At 51.5% G+C, this 14,831-nt stretch overlaps 1 protein-coding gene across 1 annotated transcript in view; it reads left to right on the top strand.

The window, feature by feature from the left end:
- The window catches only part of KATNIP (katanin interacting protein), a 201,408-nt gene that overhangs the window by 135,838 nt on the left and 50,739 nt on the right, over positions 1 to 14,831 (top strand). The window contains exon 14 of the mRNA XM_033841133.2: positions 1,639 to 1,776. Within this exon, the coding sequence (XP_033697024.1) occupies positions 1,639 to 1,776 (138 nt within the window). The remainder of the gene's footprint in view (positions 1 to 1,638; positions 1,777 to 14,831) is intronic.

Below are 14,831 nucleotides of genomic sequence, written 5' to 3'. Positions count from 1 at the left end.
CCTTTCAGATAAAAGGAGCAACTTCAGCCAGCGTCAGAGATACAGGCTGCTTATTGGCAGAGGGGACTTTGACTGTTCAGCCCCTAAGCAGGGACCCTAAACTAATGCCTGCAGGGGCCGGGCAGAAGGTGAGGTGGGTGTAGAACAGTAGGGAATGGTGAGGACTGGGGCACCAGAGAGCACCCGCCCTGGCCGCCAGAGCAGTGCACTCAGCTCCAGCCAACGGCTGTCAGGGACCCCGTGTTGCCGCGTCTCCTAAGTCTGTAGACAAGCCAGACATCTAGCTCTGAGGGGGAGGGGATATCTTCCACCTTAAAGTCTTGGCAACGAATTTGCCTTTAAAAAAAAACAAAACACTTTCATGAGCTAGACAAAATAGCTCTGCCGGCCAGAACAGTTTAGTCTCTAAAGTTTCAGTGAGAGGACAGATATTAGGAGGTACATTTCACTTATCTGTTCATTTCTTCATTCAACAATTGTTCAAAAAATTCAATTTAAAGATTTTTTGGTCATTGACCAGGTGCCAAGGAACTGTGCTGAACGCTAAGGGTTCTGGAATGAATTAGAAGAGCTCGCAGCTGAGTGTGCGTGTGTGTGTATGTGTGTGTGCGCGCGCATGCGTGTGTTGGTGGCGGGGGTGACATAGATATGAAGACAGGTACTTGGGGGACACTGGGTAATTGTAACCTCAGGTGTTGCAAGGAGCCGTGGGCACCTGGAGAAGGGAATGATTGTGACAAGGTAAGGGGTGACAGTGGGGGAGACAGCACATCTGAGCTGAAGTTCCCAGGGGGAGAAGGGCAGGAGAGTACCGCACTCAGAGGCCCAGCCTGTGCAAAGGCACAGAGGCCGAGCCAGCATGGACATATTTGGGAACAGCTGTGCGTTTTGTCCAGACAGAGAGCAGAAGAGGTACCCAAAGAGACAAGAGAGGAGGTGACCAGGGCTGAGAAAAGTCCCCCGATTTCACTTGTTCCCATCTGCATCCCAAGCACTCATGCTATGAAATTTCGTTGGTGCAAATGAAAATGACAGCAAGGCTCCCCTTCTCCGCTGCCTCTTTGGCCTTGAGAATGGCCTTGGCAGCCTCGCTGGCAGGCGGAAACTGCACACAGGGGTCCCAAGGCTTGGAAACCCTGAAAGGGAACAGAATAAATCCTGAGGCTCAGTGCCATGGCCCCGTCCCAACAAACGCCTGAGCCAGTGTCTTTCTTTTCTATTTTAAAAATTTTTTAAATTCTACAGGGTTTTACAAAAGAAAATCAAAGGCTCTGTTTGCCAGGTTAATCAAACAGCTCAAGTCATGGCTCTTTTCCCGTCCTTCTCCTCCAGTCTCTCTCCCCAACAAAGCCGATTAGGTTGATTAAAATAAAGCCCGCTGCATTTTAAATTTGGTCTGGGTGGCAGGGGCAGAGGGGCCCACGTGACAGCTTTGTGCCGGGGACGAGGGTCAGTAGCCTGCTCCAAAATGCGGTCCAGATGGGGTGAGATCTAAGACCCCACCCAGGATGAAGTAGAGAAGGTGGGTGGCTTCCCACCCTCATCCTCCCCTGGTTTCCATAGTCACTGCCCGCTTACTTTGGGGTAAGGCAGAATTGTGCTAACAATAACAACTTCCTTCTCTTGCTGGCGTTTCAGGGCAAGAAAGACCCTTCCTTGTGGACGTGCCCCTTCCACCCGCCGCTCCAGCTCTTTTTTGTTATCCGCAACACGAGACAGCTGCGTGACTTTGGTCTAACCAAGATCAAGGTTTGGAATTACTGCACGGCTGACGGCGTAAGTAACAGGCTCCGGTTCCTGGCTGGGCATTTGCCTGATGGAAGCACTTGGTGCTTTCCCGTAGCCTGATTCCCGAAGTTGCAAACTGGGCACCACGAGGCCCCGTTGCCCTTCCTCCTGGGTGTAGCAAGCGCCTGCTGGGGGATTTCACTTCGCGTTGTCAGAGCCCCCAGGAGCAGAGCCTCCGCTGAAGGTTTGGGAAGTAGAATCAGGTCACCTTTCGGGGGAACTGAAGAAATATGAACCGAGGTGCAGTTTTAACAGATAAGGAAACAGACACACAGAGAGGTTACGTAACGTGGCCCAAGGCACACAGCCAGTGAGCGTCAGAGTGAGAATTTGAATCCCTGCAGTCAGACTCCAGGCCCATTGGCTTAGCCAGCGCTTCTCCAACCGTATCCGCAACAACTTGCCTGGGATCTTGGTAAAAAGTGGGTTCTAATCCAGCGGGTCTAGGGCAGGGCCCGAGATTCTGCACGTCTAACCAGCTCTCACATGTACCAGTGATCCTGGTGTGTGCACCCCACTCTAAACAGCCAGGCCCTTAACCTCTGTGCTCTTCAGCCCCTCTGGTTTCAGAACCCCTCCCCTCCTTCCCACCCTCATACCACTACCCAGGCCCTCATCCTTGCTTTCTTCTCCGGGCTGTTTTTCACATGTTCATATGCATTTATTCCTCCATTCAACCTTGATTAGTGAGCACATCCTAGGTACCATCAGGCTTCATGATCGATTCTGAGCGCACTGATGTAAAGACACAGTCCATGCCTTGGAGGTACTCCTTATCTAAAAGCTGGCAGACAAGTACATGTGGACGTGTGAGGCAGTGTGATGAAGGCCTTGATAAAGCTGAACCCAGAGAGCCGGGGTTTCAAACAGAAGCCCCAGGGACTCAGCAGGGAACGCAGTGAGCAAGGAGGGACAGGACTCTCGCAGCCTCTCTCGGTTTCCCCTCTTATGATAGAAAAGGGAGCAAAACTTGTTCTACTTTCCTTTCTAATCTGCTATAAGGGAAGCAGTAGTACAAGCGAGATGATAAATGGCAACCAATCCTCGGCCTCAATGTTGTTAGAGAGACGCTAGGGCCTGGTGGGGAGCGTGGCAGACTGGCAAGCGCATGGCCCAGGTAAAGGGCAGGGCACTTTTCAGCTTTAGCTAATGACTGATGTGGAGCAATGCCAGCCAGTGCTGCTAGACCTTCTGAACGTTCCCAGAGAGCTGGGAATCTGGATTTTGAGATGAGCTGTTTGCAAACGTCAGAAGCTAATTTCACTTCTTTTGAAGCCACCATACGGTTCAAACCAAACTCATCTTTGGGCTGGAGCTAGCCATTCCCAGTCTGCGGTTGCTGGAGCCTGGAGGAGGGAGCCCGCCTCAGGCTGGGAGAGGTCAGGGAAGGTGCTTTAAAGAGCGCGTACCTGAGCTCTAGTGGAAAGAGAAGCCCTGAGCCAGACAGAAAAGGGAAAGACTCTCCAGGTGGAGGGAGCTTCGCGGGCGAAGGCGTGGAGGTGTGGAAGAGTACAGCCTCCTAATCGCTCTCCCTGACCCCGGGCCCAAGCCTCCGGTCTGTCTCCAGTAGCCACTGCGAGGTCTGATCACGACTCTACTGTTTCAAGCCCTCAAAGGCTCCCCTTGATCCAGAGAATGCAGGACAGAGGGCCCCTAATCCCTGTGCGTCAAGCCTGCCTCTCTCTTGGCACCCGCCCCTTGACCAGGCCACCCTCCAGAGTGCCAGCGGCTCGTGGCTCTCCACCGCCCTCCCTGGTAGGCGCACCTTTAGTCCCTGGCCCCTCCCATCTCGCTCAACTCAGAATGCTTGCCTCTGCCTTGTATTCCTGGGAAACCCAGACGTCCCTTTCTCCAGGATGCTCGCCTGACCCCCTGACCCTTGTGCACTTCTGGACCTCATGAACTGGTTCTATCGCCCCTGTACCAGGATGGGCACTTGTCCCCCCATCACACTGTGGGCCTCTTGGGAGCAGGGCCTGAGTCATCTCCACCACTGCTCTGTTCCAAGTAGAAATACATGGTTGTCGAATGAATGAATGAGTTCATTCCCCCAAGAGCCCATAAGCAATTGTCTCATCCTTCTTGAGATCCAGATGAGAGACTGAGAGTAGGAGGGGTTAGGATGCTTGCCCAAGGTCATAGCGCAGGTTAGAGGCCAGCTGGGGCTCAATCAGGAGACTCCGTGCCCCCTCCCACCTTGCCGTCCTTCCCTCCTGTACCTCTTCTGGCTGGTTCTTCGCTCACCCACTCACCCAGCCGTCCCTCCAGCTCCCGAATAACCATCTGCTAGGCTCTGGGGATCTGGAGGTTAACATGGCAGACGCAGTCCCAGCCGGCTCTGTTCACACACTGTGCTGCCCCAGAGAAGTAACAAAAAGCTTTCTCTGATTTCTCTGTTTTGATTTTTTTTTTCAAACAAATGCCTAAAGTTTAAATTTGAGAAAAAGTCCAAACTATTGGAACAAATGAGAAAGTTCCTGTGGGCGTGTCAGCCTCCCCTGCCCGGGGTGTGCGCAGGGGCTGTCCTCTAGGCCCCGGATGCAGCCGCGGCCCCATGTAGCTGCGGCGCGTTCCCAGCATCTAGGGCTGGGTCCTCTCCTTCTCCAGTTCACCCGGCACTTCCTGGCAGGTGGTCACCAGTATATTCTGGACTGGTTAATGAAACGGCGCTGGCTGCCCAAGCCCGTGCCCTGTAGCTCATCAACTATATCGCTCAGGCCAAGAAAAGCAGATTTTATGTGCTGTATTACAAAGAAGATAAGCTTCGTCCCTTTAGGCTGAGGCCTGCCTTTCTTCTTTAACCTGCACTCGGCCTTCCCTGTGTGCTGAGAACAGAAAAGGAGCAGGACACCAGGGCGTCGTTGCTGTTGTGGGCGCTTCGGGGAGCAGCCGGCCGCGGGGATTAGAGACTTGAGGTGTTTCTACACAGAGGAGTGTGTGGAGGACCGCAGTCCCCGGCAGGGCCACCACTTATGTAACGCACACCTATCTGTTGACAGAATTTTCCGGGGACAGAAAGCGCAAACAAATGCAGCTGCAGGTTGGTTTCATTTAATATTCTCCAGAGAATGCTGTTACCGTGTGTTTTAGAGGAGATAAAATGAGAGTTTATAGGAAATACAGCTCAGCCCAGCAGACACGGCTTGTTAAGACAGTGTTTTGTGTCTGGGAATTCAAGGAAGCAAAGTTCAGTGTGAGGCGCTGATCCAACCAAGGCTTATTTAGAGCATAAGAAAAGAAGGTGCTAGAAGAAAAGGAGTCTCTTATTGGAAAATCTGCTGCCCGTTTAATCCTCGGGCTAACTTGGATGGGTTCCTTCCCCCTCGTTAGGTGATGTGGTAAGCGTAAACCGGCCCGGAGGAGAGGACTTCCGGGCAGGGTAAGGACACGGAGGCTAGCATCTGTCCACGCAGGCACACAGGGTGGCCCGCAGATGTGGGTACTCATCACAGCTGCTGTTTACCCAATGCTGCATGCATCAGGCAGGCGTGAAGCCCCCACTGAGCACTCCATAAACATTTGATGCCTGAACAAAGAACTGAACAAATGAATCATCTCAATTAACCTCCCAACCACCCTACAAGGTGGATGTGGTCGGGCCCCACGTTGTAGATAAAGAAGCTGGGGCTCAGGATAAAAAGCTCCTGCGGGACAGATAGCTGCGTCTGTTTTGTCAACTCTGCTTGGAAATGGCTGCCTGGAGGGCTGTCTTGGGAAGGATTTAGAACTTTCCTTCTGGTTCATCCAGGAAAGGGTGTGTGATGGATCCGCGATGCCTGTCTCGGGCTCAGGAGGAGGACGCGATAATATGTTTGTCACATTTTGTGATGTTTCCCCAGATTAAATGACTGGCCCAGCTAGTGAGGAGTCAGGGACCGAGGTGGGAAGGGAACATGGGGCTGTGGGTTTCCCTGCGTTTTTTCTCGACATGGCTTCCCCTGCAGAGCGACATCTGCTAGGAGAAAGGAATCAATGGTCTCCCTCCTCTAGGATGTAATAACCCATCCAAAAAGTGGGCTTTCAGCTGCTCGCCACGGTCCATCTGTTTTCGTTTATAATAAGCACATTCATCATCTACGTGGCACCATTCCATCACCATTTTCACCTGCAGCATCACCATGCAGATGCCACCTCCAGCCTGGTCACAACAGCAAGTGAGGCAGGACCCAGTGATATATTTTATGCATGGAAATGGTGCTCACTAGTTTTTGAATTAATTAATTAATTAATGTTAGATTTCCCCAATGGTGTATTTCTTTTCTTTTCTTTTTTTTAACTTTTTATTTTATATTGGAGTATAGTTGATTAACAATGTTGTGATGGTTTCAGGTATAGAGCAAAGTGATTCAGTTATACATATACATATAACTATTCTTTTTCAAATTCTTTTCCCATTTAGGTTGTTATGTAATATTGAGCAGAGTTCCCTGTGCTCTACAGCAGGTCCCTGTTGGTTATCCATTTTAAAAATCCATTTTAAAAAACATTTTAAAAAACAGTGTGTACATGTCAATCCCAAACTCCAGTGGTGTATTTCTGTGACTTGCCATGGTGATCCAGGCCAGGACTGCCCAGTAGAACTTCTGATGATATTAACATGCTCTATCTGCCCTCTCTAGGGCAGAAGCCACTAGCCCCAGGCGGCCACTGGGAACTTGAATTGTGGCTCCTGTAACTGAGAGACTGCATTTTACAATTTATTTCATTTTAATATTAAGGTAATTGTCCACATGTGGCTGGTGACGACATATCGGCCCATAAGGGTCTTGGTGCTCAGGGAGCCGTGTTGAACGAATAGACAAGGTCCTGTTCATACAGCCCTGTCCCTTCTCATGAGGAAGGGACAAAAAAAAAAGGGCACAAGTGAATAGTGTCATTTCAGGTAATGCTAAGTGTTCTGAAGACGATAAAATCAGGCAACGGGAGAGAGGCAGGAGGAGAAAGAGGCAGGGCTGCTCCGGACAGGTGATCAAAGGCCTTCCCCAACCTGGATGTGAAGAAGGAGCAGCTAGCATCAGTGGGAAGAGAATTCCCATCAGGGGGCACAGCAAGAGCAAAGGCAGGAACAACCAGTTTAGGCGGAGACTGAGCTGGTGAACAGAGGAGAGGGTAAGGGGAGGTCCCAGGGGTAGGTGGGAACCGGGTCGTGTGGGCCTTACTGGTTTGGAGGCAGAATAGGGGGATGGTCAGAGCCAGCCCAGCTGAGGCAAACCCTGGCTCCTCCTCTTCCTAGCCATGTGACCTTGGGCATGTTACTCTATGCCTCAGTTTCCTCATCTGGAAAATGGGGTGATTCTTGTTCGGTTAATACGTATGAAGTGCTCAGAATGATTCCTGGCCTTTGTGAGCACTATACAAAGGTCAGCTCTTAGTATCATTATTGGAGGGTTTTGGGCAAAGGGTGATACAATCTGATGGAGGAATTTAAAAGATCACTCAGGCTGCTGTTTGGAGAAGGGATCAGAGGGAAGAGGGAGCCCCAAGAGGAGGCTCTTAGCATAGTCTAGCTTGGTGGCTTGGATGAGGGTCACAGTGCCTCTGGAGTGCACCACGGGTAGATTCAATTCATCCCAGGGCAGTATCTGTATTTTCAGAAAGGCCTCTTTTTTAGGCAGGGTGGCGGGCGGGGGTGGACTTTCAAATGAATGCAAGTGAAGAGATTAGTTCAATAACGACCTATGTACCTGTCACCAGCTTCATTAATTATCTACATTCTGCCATTTTTGTTCCATCTCTTCCCCTAACATTTAAAAATAAATTGTAGCTATCATAACATTTCACTCATAAATTTTTTGTATGCATCTCTAACAGATAAGGAGTTTGTTTTTATATAATCCCAATGCCACTATCATACCTGACAATAATTAATTATTATGCTGTAATACCCAGTCCATATTCAAATAGCCTTGATTGCCCCAAAATTATTTTTTTTAATAGTTGATACAAACTGAGGCCAAACATGGCAATGGCTTTGAAGTCAAAGATGTGACCTTCATTTGGGCAGCTGAGTCAGTGTAGCCCGACGGCTCTGCCGTAGGGTGGGGTCTGTGCACCCTTGGGCCTGGAGATCATGATGGCATCTTAACAGGGCAGCTGGTGGGAAAGGCACTAACCCAGGCGCCCAAGAGCCTTCCTTAGGTGTTGACCTCAGGCTTGGTCTAGGCCATTGCCTGTCACCAGAGGGTGTTCTCTTGTAGGTGGGCTGCAGGATCTGAAATCTATATGCAGAGTCCACACTCGGGAAGATACAGGTGTGGTCATCTTGAGAGTCCCAGGAGACTCAGGTTTGAAGCAGACCCCCAGCCAGCAGGGGAAGGAGAGGTGAGCAGAGAATTCTGCCTTGAGAGAGGGGGCCCAACGAGGTATTCAGGCTCCAGCCAGAAGGTTGGAATTCAGATCCATACTGTACTCCCACCAAGGGATGAGAACACAGATGCAGAACCAGGGTAGAAGCTGAGGCCCATATCCTGTTCTGTACAGACCAGGGGACAGGCTGCATCTGGGACCAGACAGGTGTCTAAGCAGGGAGAACTCTCACCCATGTGCAGGGGCCAGCCTAGGACAGCAAGATAAATTCCAGACCCCCTAGGGGGTAGGGCTCCCCATCTCCTGCCTGCCTTGGCCAGGACTGATTTAGTAGCTGAATCTGTTGATTAAATTTCTCAGTCCCAGCGCTAGTGTATCAGCCAGGATTCTCTTGGTAACAAAGGACAAGAAAACCCAATTAAATCCAGCTAAGGACAAAAAAGCGTTCTTTGGCCCGTGTTACAGGAGAGTATGAGTTTGCTGGCTTCAGGCATGGCAGGATCCAGGAGTTCACATGATGCCTTCAGGAAGCTGCCTCCCTCCATCACATATCTCTGCTTTCCTCTGTGTTGGCGTCATCCTCAGGTTCCAAGTGGTGGTCCCTGATGACATCACTCTTGATTTCAGCACTCTGAAGAGAGACTCTCCTCAAGAAAGTCCCAGACTGAGGCCCCACTGGCCAGGCCTGGGCTGCAACCTGGGGTGAGGCCCACATTATCCACATTGAAGTCAGGTCGAGGGAAGGGTGGATTCCCAATGGAAAATTGAGGTGCTGTCTCCAAAAGAAGGGAACATCACCAGGGAAAGTAGAAAACGATACCCAAGCTAGGTCCTTTTTCTTTTCCTCTAAGAATGCAGAAGTCACATGCTGTTGAATTTATTCACTAAACCCTCCCCAAGGCTTAATTTCTGAACCAAGCTTCGCTCCTAGCCATGAGATACTTTTCTTTGGCATTTCCGCCCGGCCTTGCACCGACACCCCAACTTGGTATCCCCACCCCCAGGCCCCTCGGCCCCAGTTCCGGCTCTGCTTCCTCTTACTGTCTGCAGCAGCGCCCGACTCCCACCTTTGAATCCTCCGCTCCCCCCTTTGCCCCTCACTGCCAGTCATCCCTAAGTCCTACTGTTTCCACTGCCCAAACCTGCCTCCTTCCAAGTCCAGCTCCCCCTTCCCCTGCTGCCCGCTGCCCCCGCCGCCTCCCCGCTCCGCTCACTCATCTGCTCAGTCCCTGCATCTCATCAACAGAGCCGTTATCGATCGCCCCACACTCAGGCATTTTGCTGGGGCCGGGAATCAGACACGCTGTCTGCCCCTGCGAGCTCTCACCCAGGCAGGAGGGCCCAGGGGGATAACGGCAAACCATAGTTCAGTGGGGCTGGGACAGTGGCGGGAGATGAGCCGAGGGCCTCGCCACTGCAGAATGCCTCAGGGGAGAGGCCACAGTCCCCGGCTAGCTCGTGCTGCCGGGGCATCCTGGGAAGAGGCTAAGCCCCGACTGACCAAAGGCAGCTCACAGATTGCAGCTGGCTCACAGCGTGTTTTCAAAGTTCTTTAATTAATTGCCAACATTTAAAAATTGGAAGGGATTCTGTGCAAAATAGGGATTTTTGACTTTTATTGAGAAACTAGACGATCTGGCGACATGAGGTCACATCCACTCCTGGAAGCTTTGGCGGAGCTGAGTCACAGCGCCGCAGTCCCCACCACTCCTACTTGTGTCCCCGACACAGTGGCACAGTTGTCCTGACACCACACCACCTCTCCCATTTGCCATGCTGGCCCGGGCCCTGCGTGCATGTGCACTGGTGACCTTCTCCATTTTCAGACCCCAAAACTGGCTCTCTGGCTCTTCCATCCTTATGCAACTTTCATTCCCTCTGGTCCCTAGGAAACTCCTCTCTTCTGTGCCTTTGCTCCTGCCCTTCCCAGCACCTGGAATACCTAGTCGGTCTCATTACAAACCCTGCCTTTGGAAACATCAAGGTTCTGCTTCACCCACCAGCCTCCTGTACACCCTTAGCCTGCCCCAGGCCCCTTCTGGTGGTCTCAGCCACCCCTCCAGGCACCAAGTCATGTACTTCCCTAGGGTATCCCTCAGTTTCCTGAGCCTTTGGTGTCCCAAACGGGTGCCCCCGGCCAACTCTATCCTGCAGGCGTATTCCGTTTGGCACTCACGATGTTGCACCGCTTGTGAAACATTTGACAACATTGGAAAGTTGGCTTTTGATGAGCTGGCTATATTCCCTCTGTGGCATCCACCGGCTGGAGCCCAGTGACCCCTGCGGCCTCTGGACTTGCAGGTGTGCATTCCCCAGCTCACCAGCGTCCCTGTGCCGCTCACGTCTGTGGTGCTGCAAGCATCTGAGTCTGTGACACCTAATTATTCATACTTTTGTGAACTCCTTAAGGAGAGGAGACTTGCTCTCGTCTTTTGTGTCTCACACAGGCCAGGATCCTGAAAGGCCCCATGTGGTATGAATAAAATTGCGAGAATTGCCTGCTGGGGCCTGAGCCCAGATCGAGGGGAAGCTTTTTTTTTTTAATTTATTTTTTATTGAAATATAGTCGATTTACAATATCGCGTTAGTTTCTGGTGTACAGCACAGTGATTCAGTTATACATATATATGTTATGTGTATACATATGTACACACATATATATATATATTCCTTTTCAGATTCTTTTCCCTTATAGGTTATTACAAACTACTGAGTAGAGTTCCCTGTGCTGTACAGAAGGTCCTTGCTGGTTATCTGTTTTATATAGAGTCGGGTGTATATGTCAATCCCAACTTAGGGGAATCTTGACCTAAGTCAGCAGGAGTAATGCTAGGCTCCACTCTGGAGTGGATGGGGTTCTCCTGTGCCTGCTGCCAGCCTCTGCCAGGAACAGGGAACTGCTGCACCAGGACTTAGGGGAGCAGGGAGTCTCCAGCCACGCTAGCCCTGAGCAGCCAGCCTCAGCAGGTGCTTCCGTCCAGGTGGTAGATTGGGCACAAGATAATGATGGCGGCTTGCGTCTCTTGAGTGTGTGTTATGTGCCAGTCAGCATTCAAAGCACTTTACACATATGAGCTCGTTTATTCCGTACAGCAGTCCTATGAGACTGGTACTGTGGTGATCAGCTCCATCCTACAGATGGGGAAGCTGAGGCCCAGAAAAGCAGAAGAACTTGCTGGTAGTCACATGACTACCAGGCAATCTGGTGCCCACCACCTGGTTCCACCTTTCAATAGAGAGTAACTGTGGTCACTGGCAAGCCGGGCCCTGCCTAGAGCAGCCATCACTCTGCCCTGGCCCCGCCCTGCCAGATGGCCTAAATCTTCAAGAGAGGCCAAAAATGCACATCGTTATGTGAAAGCTCTCAGTTTTTAGATATTATCAGCTGGTTCTGAAATTTTTAACTGCTCTATGGGCCAAACCAGCCCAGATTCAGCTGTAGGTCCTCCAGTTAGTGACCCCGTCTGTCAGATCCCATCCCCGTCCTTTGTCCTCTGAGTCTGTGACGCCAGGAGGTCAGAGTCGTTGGCCCCCAGCCTGGCATGTAATAGGTTAAATGTAGCTTGTTAAATGTCACATGTCCCCACCATCTTCTTCAAGTAGCTTCATCACAAAGAAGGTTTTCATTGCTCTTCCTCCCAAAGGACATATGAAAGGCCATTGAGATCTCCTCTCAATAAAGCACTCAAGTTCAGGTGGAAAGAGCAGGTTTAGTTCCCAGAGCTAGGCCTCAGGATAGATGGGGATAGGCCAGAAGACAGGTGAGCACATGGGGCCACCAGGTAGTAGGCGCAAGGGTCCAGTCACAAGCCCAGCTGCGAGAGCCTAGAGGGGGACCCTCAACTCAACCCGAGGAGGTGCGATGGGGCAGATCGGGAGAGCCAGGGGCTTCCCGGAGGGGTCGTCAGCTCCTGAGCCAGGTCCCGAAGCCTACATGGCAGCTCTCTGGGCAGCGCAGCTCACTCCCCGAAGTCCCCCGTGCTTGACTAGCCTCCCAGTCAGCCCACAGCCCCTCGGCCTCTCCTGCTGTGGACCCAGCACTTCCCGGCAAAGAGAGCAGTGAGGGACGGCAGCCCATGTTCTCCCTGTGCAGTGGAGCCAGCGTGGGTGCCCAGCAGGTGACAGAACCCCTAGAGTGTGGGCCCCCTCGGGCTGTGCATGAATGAGGTCCAGCGACACACAGCTGGTTCGACTCCAATTGTCACCAACGCCGAGGAAGGGTTTGCTTTAATGGACCCTCCCTGGCATCCGGCCCGTAGGCTTAGCCAATGCTTTGCTCCAGATGATTTCCTTCAGGCTTTTCCACCTGTGCTGAGGGCAGTTGTTGGTCTCTAGGGAAAGTGTTTTGTGAGCACAAGAGCCCCCGCCTCTGCTTGGGTTGTTGTCATGATAGAGCCGGGCCGCCATCAGTCTTTGCTGAGCAATTCATGTGCTCATTGGAAGAGACATGTCATTTGACCCCAGGACCAGGGAGGAGAGTGGCCTTATCGAGTCAATTCAGTTACTTAGATCAAAATAATATTAATGTTCTTGTGTTTAAAATGCATTACGGTCTCAACGTGATTGGTTCTCCTCAACTGGAAAGAAGGATGAAGTCTTTCTTTGGACTAGAGAAGGTGCTCCCATTGACTACGTGGCAGCCACAGAGTTTCAAAGTGTCCTTTTGAAAATCCACTGCAAAAGGGGTTTGAGACAGCATCAACAAAAGGCATAGCAATAACTCTAGTTAAACGAGGAAGGAAATATGAGCCCCGAGGAAGCAAGTACACACACACACACACACACACACACACACACACAAATGGTAAGGTCAGCAGCAGCATGGAGTTTCACCTCGATTTCTTGGAAGCTGAGGCAAAGGAGAAAACAGCCAGGACTAGAGCCCTCTTGTTGGAAAGGAGGGAGCAGGCTGGTTGTTTAGGAGTGAAAGGATTTTCCCTTGGATCTATTCCCAAAGGCACCCCTCATGCAGAGCTTTACAGAGGGATGCCAAGTAGTACAGACCTGCAAAACCTCGACCCCGTCTTCTCCACGGAGCAGACGTGTGTCTCACATAGCTCTGGGCCACACTCTTGAGGTGTGATGGCCGTTGCATCGATATGTATGTAAACACATAGGAAAAGTCTGGAAGGACACAAGCATACGTACACATGCTCCCCACCAGTGCCCACAGTGACTGCCTCTAGGGAGTGAGGAGAGAGCTAGGATGGGAGTACGAGATAGTTGGTCCATGGGGACTAATTAAGAAGCAGAAGTGGGGACTCAGAGTTCCACCCAGAGCGGGTGGCCAGGCTAGCACGGCCAAGACGGAGGCCCTCTCCAGGTCTGGCTTGACCCAAAGGGAGGTGGCAGTAGGACCTCAGGGTGCCAGCCAGAGTGGCTCCCTGTGCCCCAGCTGTGTGACCTCAGAGAAGGCTGAAGCTCAGTTTCTTCATCTGTCAGATGGGCCCTAATGCCCAAGACCTTGGAGAGTTGTTCCAAAGACAGCATGGGCCAACGCATGCAGCCTTTTTTTTTTTTTAACACATGGAATCCCCAGAGAAGTGACTCCCTACCGTTCCCCACCGGGGATCCCATCCTGGTGATGCTTGGACCAGATCCACCCACAGATACGGCTTGTTTGGTCTGCAGGGTGTTGGCAACTTGGCAGGTTTAAACACCATCAGGTAAGGGGCATGAACCTCTCAGCTCCCCACACCCCCCGCCACTCCCTGTGGTTTCCACCCCAACCCTGTTCTCTCTCCTACCTGCCTGATGCTAGGGGCATGAGAGGTCACACCCCTGCCCCAGCCTGCTCCCCTCTCTCTGTCCCCACTCAGCCAGGCTTCTTGGAGAGAGCTGAGGTCAGACGGGGCTCTAGGCCGTTCGCGGACGGTCAAGGAGCCCATTGTGGAAACCAGGCATCTCCTTACGGAAGCCAGGATGCCCATGTGACGACTGTGCGGACTGAAAGGTCTCCTCCCCACCCCACCGCCTCTTTCAGTGAGAGCGTGTCTGTCTCACCAGATGTTTCCACGGCGGTAATTTTGCGGGACTAGTCATTGAAAGCTGCCCAGGCTGTCCTTCTCCAATAGCTATTTCCTGATTAATTCACAGCACACACTTGCGCTGCGCCTCCGCTAAACAGAGAACACATCCGTATAAACATGTAAAAGAGGGCTTTGAGAACCGACTTTTCTGACAGGCAGCAAATAGTAGCCTGCCATCCTGCAATTGGACGTTTGAAGCTGGGTTCCTGTGGTGTAACACGGGCTTGACGTTTCTCATCCTAAATTGCTACGGAAACCTTCATAGCAATAACTTAGTGAACTAGGAAGTTAGCTGGAGCTTCGTTGCCTGGATTTCAGGAGCGCTAAGGCAGGGGGAAATAAGTATAGATGGACACCTCTGGGATCTCAGATCTTGTATCCCAAGAGCAGATCAGAAGCCAAAGCAAGATGGAAAACGGCCTGGGGTTGAAACCAACAGGCTACCATTTTTCTGATCAGGTTTCTTCTCTGATGATCGTTGGAGAGCAGTGTTCCCCGGGGAGAAAAATACCTGTGTTTATTCACTTATAATTCCAAAGGGATTACTGAGCAGCAGCTGTGTGCCAGGCCCTTGCTGGGCCCTTGGACGAGATTAGTAGGCTCTGTGCTGTCTTGGAGCTTAACTCTGAGTGGGGGAGACAATAAATAAGTTAGAAAGCTGATGAACAAGACCATTTCAGAGACCAGGAGGAAAGAAAACAGGGCCAT

Source organism: Tursiops truncatus, chromosome 15 (assembly GCF_011762595.2).
Source record: "Tursiops truncatus isolate mTurTru1 chromosome 15, mTurTru1.mat.Y, whole genome shotgun sequence".
NCBI lineage: Eukaryota > Metazoa > Chordata > Mammalia > Artiodactyla > Delphinidae > Tursiops > Tursiops truncatus.
The sequence above is the reverse complement of the archived record's forward strand: the minus strand, read 5'-3'. Positions and strand labels throughout refer to the sequence as shown.